At 38.9% G+C, this 13,835-nt stretch overlaps 1 protein-coding gene across 4 annotated transcripts in view; it reads right to left on the minus strand.

The window, feature by feature from the left end:
- RALGAPA2 (Ral GTPase activating protein catalytic subunit alpha 2) overlaps positions 1-13,835 on the minus strand; it is a 330,682-nt gene that overhangs the window by 261,043 nt on the left and 55,804 nt on the right. For all 4 annotated transcript variants that reach the window (XM_039216611.1, XM_039216612.1, XM_039216610.1 and 1 more), the window contains exon 4: positions 9,717-9,774. In XM_039216611.1, coding sequence (XP_039072542.1) covers positions 9,717-9,774 — 58 coding nt within the window. The remainder of the gene's footprint in view (positions 1-9,716; positions 9,775-13,835) is intronic.

Here is a 13,835-nt window from a genome sequence, read left to right on the forward strand (position 1 = left end):
AAGCCCAAGGGCTAATTATTTTGAACATTTTTTATATAAAACATCTCTAGTACAAAATACATCTTTCCACCCACTCAGGAAACTTTTATTGCATACAGGAATAGCACTGTACACTGAATGGGACAGAAAATCGGCTTTCTAGAGGCTTGTGAACAGTAACCTCTTAAAGTGAACACACAGACCTTCAACCCTATCCTGATGATGCCTGAGCATATGAAAAGGGGCCAAAGCCTGCCCTTGCACCAAATATCCTTGGTTTACTATTGTGCCATTCTTTGCCATTTCCTCATATCCTGCCACTTATCATTATCAGGCTTTGAGTGTCCACCCTTGTCCTTCAAGATTTATGGCCTAAATTGACTTCAGGAATATTTTCCCATTTGTAATCAGTAATGGAAAGTTATAAACAGTTGAGTAGCAAGTTAGCATACATCATAGTTCGTGAATATTCTCTCAGCCACTTCTGTAATCTTCCTACTCTCTAAACATCACTTGAAGCAGTATCTCTAGATACTTGTAATAATGGTGTTCATTTTACATTACAAAATTTAGCATCCTCATCATCAGCATCATCAAATATGCTTCTTCATTCAATGGCTTATAAATAGCATTGAATAGCAGGAGCCAACCTTAAAATACTTAAACAAGAGAAACTTACAGACTATTTTCTCCCTCTACAGTAGTTTTGAGGGGCACCTGTGCCTCACTTGGCTGGGTGTCCGTCCAACTCTTGATTTTGGCTCAGGTAATGATCCCAGAGTCATGGGATCAAGCCCCATGTCCAGCTCTGCGTTAGCGTGGAACATGCTTATGATTGTCTTTTCCTCTCCCTTACTTTCTCTCTCACACTCGGGCTCCCCTGTTCTCTTTCTCAAATAAAAAAATAAAATGGTTTTTAAAAACAGTTTTGAAAGTCTCAGGTGGCAGCATCCAGCGCACGGATGGCCTGCTGGGTGGGCTGGGGACTGAGCGGCACGAGGGTGAGGCAGAGAGAGAAGGGGCCAAGGAGCAACCATGGTGACAGAAAGGTTGCAAGACCGAGCCCAAGGAACATCCAGATTCACCAGTTGTTGGTGTACATACTTTTTCATCCTTATTGAGCTGACTGCTTAAGATCTGGGCATTTTATGGGCTACCTCACGAAACAAGCCAAAGTACACATAGCAGAGAGTCCCAAATACCACTACGAGTAGGGAAATAAAATAACCAAAGTCTCAACAAGAGAGAGCAAGAGACACCATTGAAATAACACTTCCTGAAAGGACAGGCCCTGGATATTCAAAGAGCCTTCTTTAATACAGCAGTACTCGCAGGTGCAGAGTGCATGACAAGCTTTTAAAACTAACAAGAGATAGAAAGCTAGCCAAAACGATGAAGCAGAAGAACTTTCCTCTAAAGAAATTTCAGGAAGAAATGACAGCTAAAGAACTGCTCAAAACAGATATCAACAACATAACTGAAGACGAATTTAGAACAATAGTAATAAAATTAATCGCTGGGCTTGAAAAAGGCATGGAAGACATCAGAGAAACTATTGCTACAAAGACTATGGAGCTTAAAAACAGTTGTGATTAATTAGAAAATGCTATAAATGAGATACATAATAAAATAGAGGTGCCCAATGCACGGACTGAAGAGGCAGAGAGGAGAATAGATGAATTAGAAGACACAATTATAGAAAAAGATGAAGTGCGAAAAAGAGAAACTGATTCAGGAACAGGAAAGGAGAGTTCCAGAGCTGAGAGATACAATCAAACAGAACAATATCTGTATCATAGGAATTCCAGAAGAGGAAGAAAGAGGGAAAGATGCTGAAGGAGTCCCTTGAACAAATGATAGCAGAGAACTTCCCTAATTTGGGGAAGGAAACAGGCATTGAATTCCAAGAGGCACAGAGAACAGTCGCCAGATGTAACCAGAATCGATCTTCTGCACGACATATCATAGTGAAACTGGCAAAATACAAGGACAAAGAGAGAATTCTGAAGACAGCTAGGGATAAAAGGACCCTAACATACAAAAGGAAACCTATCAGAGTTGTTACAGACCTATCTACTGAAATTTGGCAGGCCAGAAAGGAATGGCAGGAAATCTTCAATGTGATGAACAGAAAAAATATGCAGCCAAGAATCCTCTATCCAGCAAGCCTGTCATTCAGAATGGAAGGAGAGATAAAAATCTTCCTGAATAAACAAAAATTGAAAGAATTTGTCACCACTAAACCAGTCCTACAAAACACCTGACAGGGACTCTATGAGGGAAATGTTGCAAGGAACGCAAGGTACCAGAGCCACCACCACAAGCATGAATCCCAGAAAGGACACAATGACTCTAAGCCCATTATTTTTCAATAACACTAAATGCAAATGGGCTGAATAGTCCAATAAAAAGACATAGGGAAGTAGAACGGATAAGAAAACAAAATCCAACTACTTGCTGTTTATAAGAAACTCATTTTAGACATGAGGACACCTTCAGATTGAAAGTAAGGGGATGAAGATATATATATCATGCTACTGGAAGTCAAAAGAAAGCTGGAGTAGCCATACTTATATCAGACAAACTGGACTTTAAAGTAAAGGCAGTAACAAGGGATGAAGAAGAGCATTATATAATAATTACAGGGTCTATCCATCAGGAAGAGCTAACAGTTATAAATGCCTACACACCGAATACGGAAGCACCAAAATACATGTAAACAATTAATCACAAACAGAAACAATCTTATGGATAAGAATGTGCTAATAGCAGGAGACTTTAATACTCCACTTATAACAATGGATAGATCAACTAGACAGAAAATCACTAAAGAAACAATGGACTTGAATGACACATTGGACCAGATGGATGTGACAGATATATTTAGAACTCTACATCCTGAGGCCATGGAATTCACTTTCTTCTCAAGTGCGCATGGCACATTCTCCAAGATAGATCACATATTGGGACGAAAAGCAGCCCTCAATAAATATAAAAGAAGTGAGATCATACCATGCACACTTTCAGATCACAATGCTATGAAACTTGAAATCAATCACAGGAAGAAGTCTGGAAAACCTCCAAAAATATGGAGGTTAAAGAACACCCTACTAAAGAACGAATGAGCAAATCAGGTATTAGAGAAGAAATTTAAAAATATATGGAAACATATGAAACTGAAAATACAACAATACAAACTCCATGGGATGCATCAAAGGCAGTCCTAAGAGGAAAGTACCTGGCACTCCAGGCCTATTTCAAGAAATCAGAAAAAGTCCAAGTACAAAATCTAACAGCACACCTAAAGGAGCTAGAAGGAGAGCAACAAGAGCACCCCAAACCCAGTAGGAGAAGATAAATAATGAAAATCAGAGCAGAAATAAACAATATAGAAACCAAAGAAATAGTTGAACAGATCAATGAAACCAAGAGTTGGTTTTTTGAAAAAATAAACAAAATTGACAAACCTATAGCCAGGCTTCTCAAAAAGAAAAGAGAGAGCACTCAAATAGACAAAATCATGAATGAAAATGGACTAATTACAACCAACTCCTCAGAAATACAAGCAATTATCAGGGAATACTATGAAAAACTATATGCCAACAAACTGGACAACTTAGAAGAAATGGACAAATTCCTAAACACACACTCACTACCAAAATTCACATGGGAAGAGATAGAAAATCTGAACAGACTCATAACTAGTGAAGAAACTGAATCAGTTATCAAAAATCTCCCAACAAATAAGAGCCCTGGGCCAGATGGCTTCCCTGGGGAGTTCTACCAGACATTTAAAAAGAATTAATACCCATTCTTCTCAAGTTATTCCAAATATTAGAACTCAAAGGAAAACTTCCAGACTCTATCTACGAAACCAGCATCACTTTGATTCCCAAGCCAGACAGAGACCCAGCAAAAAAAGAGAACTACAGGCCAATATCCTTGATGAACACAGATGCAAAAATCCTCAACAAGATCCTTGCAAATTGAATCCAACAGCACATAAAAAGAATTATCCACCATGATCAAGTGGGATTCATTCCTGGGTTACAGGGCTGGTTCAATATTCACAAATCAATCAATGTGATACATCACATTAACAACAGAAAGGATAAAAACCACATGATCCTGTTGATAGATACAGAAAAAGCATTTGACAAAATACAGCATCTCTTCTTAATAAAGACCCTCAAGAAAGTCGGGCTAGAAGGAACTTACTTAAATATCATAAAAGTCATCTATGAGAAGCCCTCAGCTAACTCATCCTCAACGGGGAAAAACTTAAAGCTTTCCCCCTGAAATCAGGTACGCGACAGGGATGTCCACTCTTACCACTGTTGTTTAACATAGTGCTGGAAGTCCTAGCATCAGCAACCAGACAACAAAAGGAAATAAAGGCATCAGAATTGGCAAAGAAGAGGCTGAACTTTCACTTTTCACAGACGATATGACAGTCGACATAGAAAACCTGACAGACTCCACCAGAAGCCTACTAGAACTGATCCATGAATTCAGCAACGTTGCAGGGCACAAAATCAATGTACAGAAATCGGTTGCTTTTTATACACCAAGAATGAAGCAACAGAAAGAGAAATCAAGAAACTGATCCTATTCACAATTGCACAAAAAAACCATAAAATACCTAGGAATAAGCCTAACCAAAGATATAGGAGACCTATATGATGAAAAGTATAGAAAACTTATGAAGGAAATTGAAAAAAGACACAAAGAAATGGAAAAACATTCCATGCTCATGGATTGTAAGAACACATATTGTTAAAATGTCATTACTACTGAAAGCAATCTACACATTCAATGCAATCCCAATCAAAATTGCACCAGCATTCTTCTCAAAGCTAGAACAAACTATCCTAAAATTTGTATGGAACCACAAAAGATCCCGAATAGCCAAAGTAATATTGACGAAGAAAACCAAAATGGGAGGAATCACCATCCCAGACTTTAGCCTCTACTACAAAGCTGTCATCATTAAGACAGTATGGTACTGACACAAGAACAGACACATAGACCAATGGAATAGAGAACTCAGAATTAGACCCACAAATGTATGGCCAACTAATCTTTGACAAAGCAGGAAAGAGTATCCAGTGGAAAAAAGACAGCCTCTTTAACAGATGGTGCTAGGAGAACTGGACAGCAACATGCAGAAGAATGAAACTAGATCATTTTCTCACACCATGCACAAAAAAAAACTCAAAATGGATAAAGGACCTGAATGTGAGACAAGAAACCATCAAAACCCTAGAGGAAGAAGCAGGAAACAACCTCCTTGACTTCAACCACAGCAATTTCTTTCTTGACACATCCCCAAAGGCAAGGGAATCAAGAGCAAAAATGAACTACTGAGACCTCATCGATAAAAACCTGTGCGGCAAAGGAAACAATCCATAAAACTAACAGGCAACCGACGGAATGGGAAAAGACAGTTGCAAATGACACATCAGATAAAGGGTTAATATCCAGAATCTATAAGGAACTCACCAAACTCCACACCTGAGAAACAAATAATCCAGGGAAGAAATGGGCAGAAGACATGAACAGACACTTCTCCAAAGAGGACATCCAGATGGCCAACGTCTAGACACATGAAACGATGCTCAGCGTCCCTCATCATCAGGGAAATACAAATCAAAACCACACTGAGATACCACCCCATGTCAGTCAGAGTGGCTAAAATGAACAAATCAGGAGACTCTAGATGCTGGCGAGGATGTGGAGAAATGAGCACCCCCCTACACTGCTGGTGGGAATGTAAACTAGTGCAGCCCCTCTGGAAAACAGTGTGGAGGTTCCTCAAAACATTAACAATAGAACTCCCCTATGACCCAGCAATAGCACTGCTAAGAATTTACCCAAGGGATACAGGAGTGCTGATGCATAGGGGCACATGGACCCCAATGTTCATAGCAGCACTCTCCACAATAGCCAAAACATGGAAAGAGCCTAAGTGTCCATCAATGGACAAATGGATCAAGAAGATGTGGTTTATCTATACGATGGAATACTACATGGCAATGAGAAAGAATGAAATCTGGCCATGTGTAGCAACATGGATGGAACTTGAGGGTGTTATGCTGAGTGAAATAAGTGAGGCAGAGAAGGACAGATATCATATGTTTGTACATACAGGTGGATTAGGAGGAACTTAACAGAGGACCATGGGGGAGAATAAGGGGAAAAATAGTTGGGGAGAGGGAGGGAGGCAAACAATGAGAGACCCTTGAATGCTGAGAACAAAGAGGGCTAATGGGGGTGGGGGAGAGGGGAACGGGGGTGATGGGCATGGAGGAGGGCACTTGTTTGGATGAGCAGTGGGTGTTATATGGAAACCGACTTGACAATAAACTATTTAAGATTAATAAACAAGTCAACAAACAAACAGTTTTGGGAGAAACAAAATGTCTCCTTTCACTACAGACAAAACAAAGTGGCATGGTAAAAAACTGACTTGAACCTTGTGGCTGGTGGTGTTTCAAATTAATTTCTTCCTTCTCAGGATAAACCTGGCTATCTGGTAGGTTGGAGTACTCTTCAGACTTGCAGAATGTAGGAGTTGGTCTTATTTTAGGTGTCTATACTTGGTGACACTATTTGTAGTGGGGCAGGAAGCATACTGAATCAGTGGTGTGCAAACTCGACTTTCAGGTTCTAACCCAAAACCTGGCTTTAAGATTCTAACCTACTATTTCAGAGAACCTTGGCTACTACAAACCACAGTAACATTTTATTATAAAGTTTATATAGTAGTATTCTTCATATTAGGTAAGAAATTTTAGATATATAGGATGTAAGAGACCTAAAATAAGGACTATCACATACCTAGAATGTCTGGCACTGCCTAGTGAAAAGCTTCCTCTCCTAGCTAGATTCAAGAAGTTTTGCAGAAGTCAAGAAGATACCAATGCTATGGAAATATTTAAGACATGTTCCTTTCCTCTGAAATCTGGTGTTTCCTTATAGCTCCTTAGTTTTTATAACTAACTTGGTCAAGACCTTCAGTGACAAATGGTAACTGTTTTAACAAATCCAAATAATCTAGGAAGAATACAAGAGAGTGAGGTATGTCAAAAAATGTGTAGAGTTACAAATCCACAATCCCTTACTGGCAATTTCAAAATCCAGAAAGCTATGAAAACTAAAGCTTTTTGTGTGTAATTCACTAGTGGGCAGGACCTGACTTGAATCTGAACTCATGAGATGGCAACTCCTGACTAACCTGACTGAAGCTGTTTTGGATTTAGTTATCCCCCTGCTGCTGAATGTTCATATATTAGGCTACAGACATAAGAATCTTCTTGGTTACTGGGCAGCACACAGTCCCCTGGGGTGTTACATATAGACATCAACGTTGTGGTAATGTTTGTTGTACATCAATACAGGAAGATTTTATATGCAAATGCCCATATTTCAGCATTCTGAAACATGACTCATTCTGTCTGTGTTACAGAGCCAGCTCTTTCTACACACTATATAAACTAGCTTATTCTACATACTAAAAGGTAAACAACACCTGCTCTTATGCTGGCTCAAGAGACTAGTCCTCTGCAGTCCCAGTCCAAGAGTCACTGTTCATGGTCAGATGCTATTAAACTGGGTAAAAAGCTACTTGTACCCACAACTGTAACCAGTCCATGTGGTAACAGCAGCCAGAATTAAGGTAATACCACATGCCATCTACTAGGTGCATAAAGTCGCACACATAAATGGCAAGTGAATTCCTATGCCTAATTTTAGTAAGTTTATTCAGGCTAAAGAGAGCCTATTAATTGTCAGACATTTTAAAATACTATCTGAAGAAAATAAGCATGGTTTTCCTATAAGATACAAACAAAATAGAAGGATTATATCTACCACAGATAAAACATACTGCATGTTATTTCTCATTTTCATCCATTTCTGCTACACCATGGGGCACTACAAGTCCTTGTGGTATCTCTTCAGATTATACTCAGCATTTGATTTTTAAGTGTTTACTTCAAATACACAAGGTCAAAGTATCAATTAACAGAAATGTTATTGATAACTCTATAATGTAAAGGAAAATCTTTGTGTGTTTGAAAGATTTAAAGACCAAGGCACTACCTTAAAGTGAGGATTTAATCATTCAGTTCAGTAGATGTATTTATTACAATATACTCTACAAAACAGTTCAATTATAGAAGGGCCAGTAACATTTTTAACATAAATAGTACTAAATTAAGTTTGGGATTCTGAATTTTGAAATAACCATCAAATATGTCATGTTCTTTCAGGTCCCGTGTCTTTCACACATCAATCTCTCATCTAGAAAACCATTTCCACATTTGTTTTCCAAGGCTCAGGTAGAGATTTACCTTCCTTGGAGCCTTCCTCAAGTCCTCTGAAAAGAATTGTTCAACTTTCTTTGTTGCTACTGGTACACTTTCCACAGCGACAATTATATGGTGATTATTTTATTCTCACCTACCCCTCACCCCGGGCAATCAGCTTATACAATACAAGGATGGTTAGATGCTCTTCGTTTCAGCTTCAGAACTTTGTTTCTCCCTCAATACGAATGAATGAATGATCAGAGAATAACATGCCATTATGAGGTTTATGTTCTCCTCAAATATGATCATCTGGCAAGGGATAAAAACTGTAGGAACTGTAAGTCTTCTAAGGCAGAGAGACCCAACCAGACACTCTTTAAACAGAAAGATTCACTGCCAATACCACAAATTATGCCGGTTGTGCCATGGATATTAAATTGAGAGGAAACGTTCGATGTCAAGAGCTGCACAGAAAGGGCAGCCCTGGTAACTTGGCTATATTTCACGTTCCCTCCTGCTGCTACTCCCTAAAGTATTCAAACACAACAGCTCTGATCAATGATAAAGTCTTGAAGAACAAGTTATTTTTGTGAGGAAAAAATGAAGTCACTGAAGCAAAATCCTCCAGATCAAACGTTTCTCAAATAATTTTTATGCATAGGAATTCCTTTGGGATCTTGTTTTTTGATTTTTTGTTTTTTTTTTTTAAGTTTTTTTAATGTTTTATTTATTTCTAGGAGAGAGAGAGAGAGACAGCATGAGCAGGGGAGGGTCAAAGAGAGAGGGAGTCACAGACTCTGAAACAGGCTCCAGGCTCTGAGCTGGCAGTCAGCACAGAGCCCGACAAGGGGCTAAAACCCACGAACAGCGAGATCATGACCTAAGCGAAAGTTGGACGCTTAACCGACTAAGCCACCCAGGCGCCCCATCCTTTGGGCTCTTGTTAAGACTGCAGACTGTAGGGGCATCTGGTTGAGCATCGACTTTGGCTTTGGTCATGATTTCACAGTTTGTGGGTTCAAGCCCTGCATCGAACTCTCTGCTGTCAGGGTCCTCTGTCTCCTTATCTCTCTGCCCATTCCCTACCTGTGCTCTATATCTCAAAAGTAAATAAACATTTTTTAAAAATACTATGATTTGGTAGGTATGGCTGGGGCCTGACATTCTGCATTTTTTAACAAGCTCAGGTGAGGCTGATGCTGCTGATCTATGAACCATCCTTTTTAAATAGTACTTTTAGAGCAGGGATAGATATTATATTTTCCTCCAAAGTCCAGGGTGGACTTGCCTTGCTTTTAATCAACATACCCTTGTTAGCATTCTTTGTTATAATCTAATCTTGATGGTGCTAATTATATAAAACAGTGCTAAAATTTGACTGGAAAAAAATCCATATGACTTCAAAAATCTTTAAATTATTCTTACCTATACTCTGGTAATGCCATCGAAAGAAAATTCGTTCAGGTAGAAACTGCAGTATTTTCTATAAAACAAATTTAAAAATGGGTAAGATATAAAGAAAACATAAACTACATATTTCATGATAGTACTATGTGTGAAAAGTACATACATATTTCAGAAAATAAAAAAAGAAAAGAAATGATTTGTAATAATATTAATAGCACATTTGACCCAGTAGCCCATGGGACAATGTCTTACTTCCCCCAGGCAACCTTCCTTCCCTGAGTACCTTAAAGACATCACTGTCCCAAGTTTAATTCTTCCCAAAAGAAAACAAGAAAAAGAAGGGGGGAAAGCCTAAAATGATAATTTTATCTTAATTAAATCATAGCCACTGCTTAAGTATTAAAAGACTAATTTTTCAAATGCCAGATGCCCCAGGTTTCTGCTTTTTGGCCTTCAACTTCCTGTTTCCATTATCCTCATTACTTGTCTCTGGATAAGGACCAGAGTCAGGAAGAAATATGAACAAAGAGGATAATACCCTGAACATTCAGTGAAATAACAAAATGAAATTGCTGTCAATAATTTCTTGAAATTCACAGCTAAAACTAAGTTTAAGATTGCAGATAGGAATTCCACCTCCTTCCCCCCAAACATGGAAAGGTGCAATAAAGAATGAATTTATGATATACAAGAGTATTTGGCTAGTAAAAGCAACTTTTCCCCCAAAACCCCAAATGCCCTTTTTTTCTTTTTTCCCCACTCTAAAGTAAGTTTTGGCAAGCTACTGTTGGGTCATCAGATTCCTTGTACTTTATTTGCAACCACCTTTTTAAGAAATGTGGGAAAAAAAAAAAAGGTCAAAATGTTTTCTTGGTATTGAAAGATCTCACTATGTAGTCACAAAAAATCTTATTCTAGGTTTATCTAACCTAATATTTTACATTTTAAAAGATGAAGGTAAAAAATTTATACCCAGGATCTCCTGAATAAGTATACTTCCAGGCAGCTAATAAACTGCCTCCTCCATCTAAACCTACCTGCAGTTTTGTTTTGTTTCATTTTCTTATTTTAACCTTCCAAATGGGTCAGTAACATATATACGTGTATCACGTCATTTGTTCTCAGGTGATGACAGTAAACACATAAGAACATCTACTGAGAAAAGGCACAACAGGTAACCTTCCATCGAATGCAGGTGATTCTAAATGGCACAGACTTCACACTTGGCCTGGATGCTTCTCCACCCACAGCCTTGCCCCATGGCACCGCCTCACCATTCAGCTCTCACTGCAAGCACCACCTCCCAACAGAGGTCTTTCTGGGCGTTCTTTCTAGAAGAGCCTGGCTCCCTCCCACTGCTCTGATGCTTTCTCTACCACCTGTTCTGTCATCTTCATAGCCTTATCCCTTGCTGAATTCTTCAAGTTCACTCATTTAAAGGCAGTATTCCCTCTACCAAAGTGTAAGCCCCACAAGAGCAAGAACATCTCTGTCATTTCCTCTTAGTATACCCAGCACCTAGAGCATGGCTGGCACACAATATGTGTTCAAAAATACTCAATAGAAGAATTCTGCATTCATTTTACTTGTAAAACCAGGAATTTTACAGGTCATCCTGACCTTTGCTTTGTTCCTTTGTTCATGTTGACATAAAATGTATCTTTGTATTCCTTACACATCAGTGACTTGACAACAATATTTACATTAAAATGTGTGGGCATTTTTGAAACCCTGAACTTAGTAAAGAAAACTCAAACAAAGAATAAAAGCTGTATAATTTAAAAGAACTAATTTTTCAAAATCTGATAAACATAAATAATAAAATATAAATGCATTTAGTTACAGTGTTTCTTACAAATTGTTCATACCACATGTCTACATGGATGAAAATGCTATGAAACTATATTGAAGACTATTTTTGATTATATATGTTAAAAGCAGTACGTGGTTGATCACATGGCCGAGAATCACTGACACAAGTTCTCTCCTACATTTCCATCTCAGACTCCTAGAACATGCTGACTTGGTATTTAAGCCCATAACTCTGAAATGTATCCTATATCTTGTTTTATTATGCGTTAATGCTGACATACACCCAAATACACTTACACACACACACACACACACACACAATGAGCACATGAACATCAAATCCTGGTTAGTGAAAAATATCTACACACTTGATATCAAGCTTGGTGTCTGAATTGCAGAAATAAGGTAAATATTCATAAATACTTAGTTCTTCCTTCTAAAGGTTTTGTGATTAGAGCAAGAGAGATGATAAAGAAAATATAATTCAGGAGGGGGGAAAGCCTGACAGAAGTTTGTCTGAGGAGCTGTAGAGGTGAGGGGGAAAGCACCTCATCTCCGAAGCTTCACGGAATGTTTCTGGGGAAAAAGGATTAATTAAATTAGCCTAGTGGAGAACAGGAACAGAAGGAAGAGCTTGTATGGAGGCTAAGAGGCAAAGGCAGCTTGGTACCTGAAAGAACAGCAGCAGTTAGAGGGCCACCTGGATGACAGGTAGATGAGGATGGCAGAAGGGACTGGACAGACAGGTGAGGCCATGATCTCATATGGAGCCCTGAACAGGTTCAGTCTCTGAACAGGTTCCAGCTGGATGGGAATTTAAGATGACTGAGAAGAGAGGCAGAGGTATCAACAAAGGGGTAATGGTAGCATTTCAGAGAAGGAATGAAATGGCCACAAGAAAGCTCAGAAAGGTAAATAGGAGATGCATATAACAGTGATATTTGAAGGTAAAACTGTCAAGCTGGCAGGCAGAAAGTAGTGGTGGTGAATGGAGTACTCAAGAAGGATTCCCCAATGGCTCAGTATGGCAATACCTCTATCTAAGATATCAAATCCAGAAGGAATCCCAGAACTGAAACAAGTCCAGTTTGGTTCTGGACATCCTAGAATGGGAGGTGTCAACAGACTCCTTAGAGGAGATGTTCTAGGCAATTAGGTATATATGGGTCGGGGAGGCAGGAGCAGGACTTGGAAGGTAACAGTATATAGGCAGCAGCTGAAGATACACGTGTGTAAGATCCCTTTGAGAGGGCTTAAAATGAGAGAAAATGAAACCCAAGAGACATCAGTGCACTGAAGTTCTCTAAAAACGGTAAGGACGAAGAAGATAGCAGAAGCTAGAGACACACGTGCACAGGTCAAAGAAGAAATTTTCAATGTATTTATTTTAAAGGCTAAAAACACTTATGACTATTTATATGCACAACCAGTTAGAAAAAGTTAAGGATGATGGAAAATATAAGAAAACTGATGCCACCTCACAAAATGACTTCAGTATTAAGCCAAGAGAACTCAACGTTATCTGTTGTCTGAAAAACCCATAGCCTTTGTTAGCCAGACACCAAATACCAGGCAGGATGGATCAATCTATACATTGTACAAAGGCAAGTAAACAGCTCTGGGGGGAAAAATCAAAGCAGGTCTTCACCTTGCAATATATACCGATGTATGTATTAGATGAATAATACACAAAAGGAAGTGTAAAATCTGGGTTATGTGTTAAGATTCATTATATTAAAAGGGAATCAGAAGTAAATATGTCATTTCCCTATGGAATATTTTAATAAGAACGCATGCAAGCACTGTCCTACCAAAAACATACAAACCTGAACATGCCCAGGAGCTGCAGACGAGGCCACAGACAGGAGTGAGGACCCAGAGAGCTGTCTACAGCGTACAGGAAAACATCACAAGCAAAGAGGTTTGTGTGAGAAAATCAACAACTCTGGATCTGAGAATAAGGACCAGGTTCTCAGAAGTCTACTGCCAACCAAATGAGCAACTCTAAAGCCCAGGGATGGGCTAGGAAGTCTCCAGACTGAAGAGAGAAAGAAGGCCTCCATTTATATCTAAGTTTTATGGTTGGAACTCAGATTTCCCCTTCACTAAAAAATGTATTATAGGCAAAGAGGAAGTCAAACTTTCACTCTTCGCAGATGACATGATACTCTACATAGAAAACCCGACAGACTCCACCAGAAGCCTACTAGAACTGATCCAAGAATTCAGCCAAGTTGCAGGGTACAAAATCAACGTACAGAAATCGGTTGCATTTTTATACACCAATGATGAAGCAACAGAAAGAGAAATCAAGAAACTGATCCC

The sequence above is a fragment of the Hyaena hyaena genome, unplaced genomic scaffold (genome assembly GCF_003009895.1).
Source record: "Hyaena hyaena isolate Hyena2069 unplaced genomic scaffold, ASM300989v1 scaffold_643, whole genome shotgun sequence".
Classification (NCBI taxonomy): domain Eukaryota; kingdom Metazoa; phylum Chordata; class Mammalia; order Carnivora; family Hyaenidae; genus Hyaena; species Hyaena hyaena.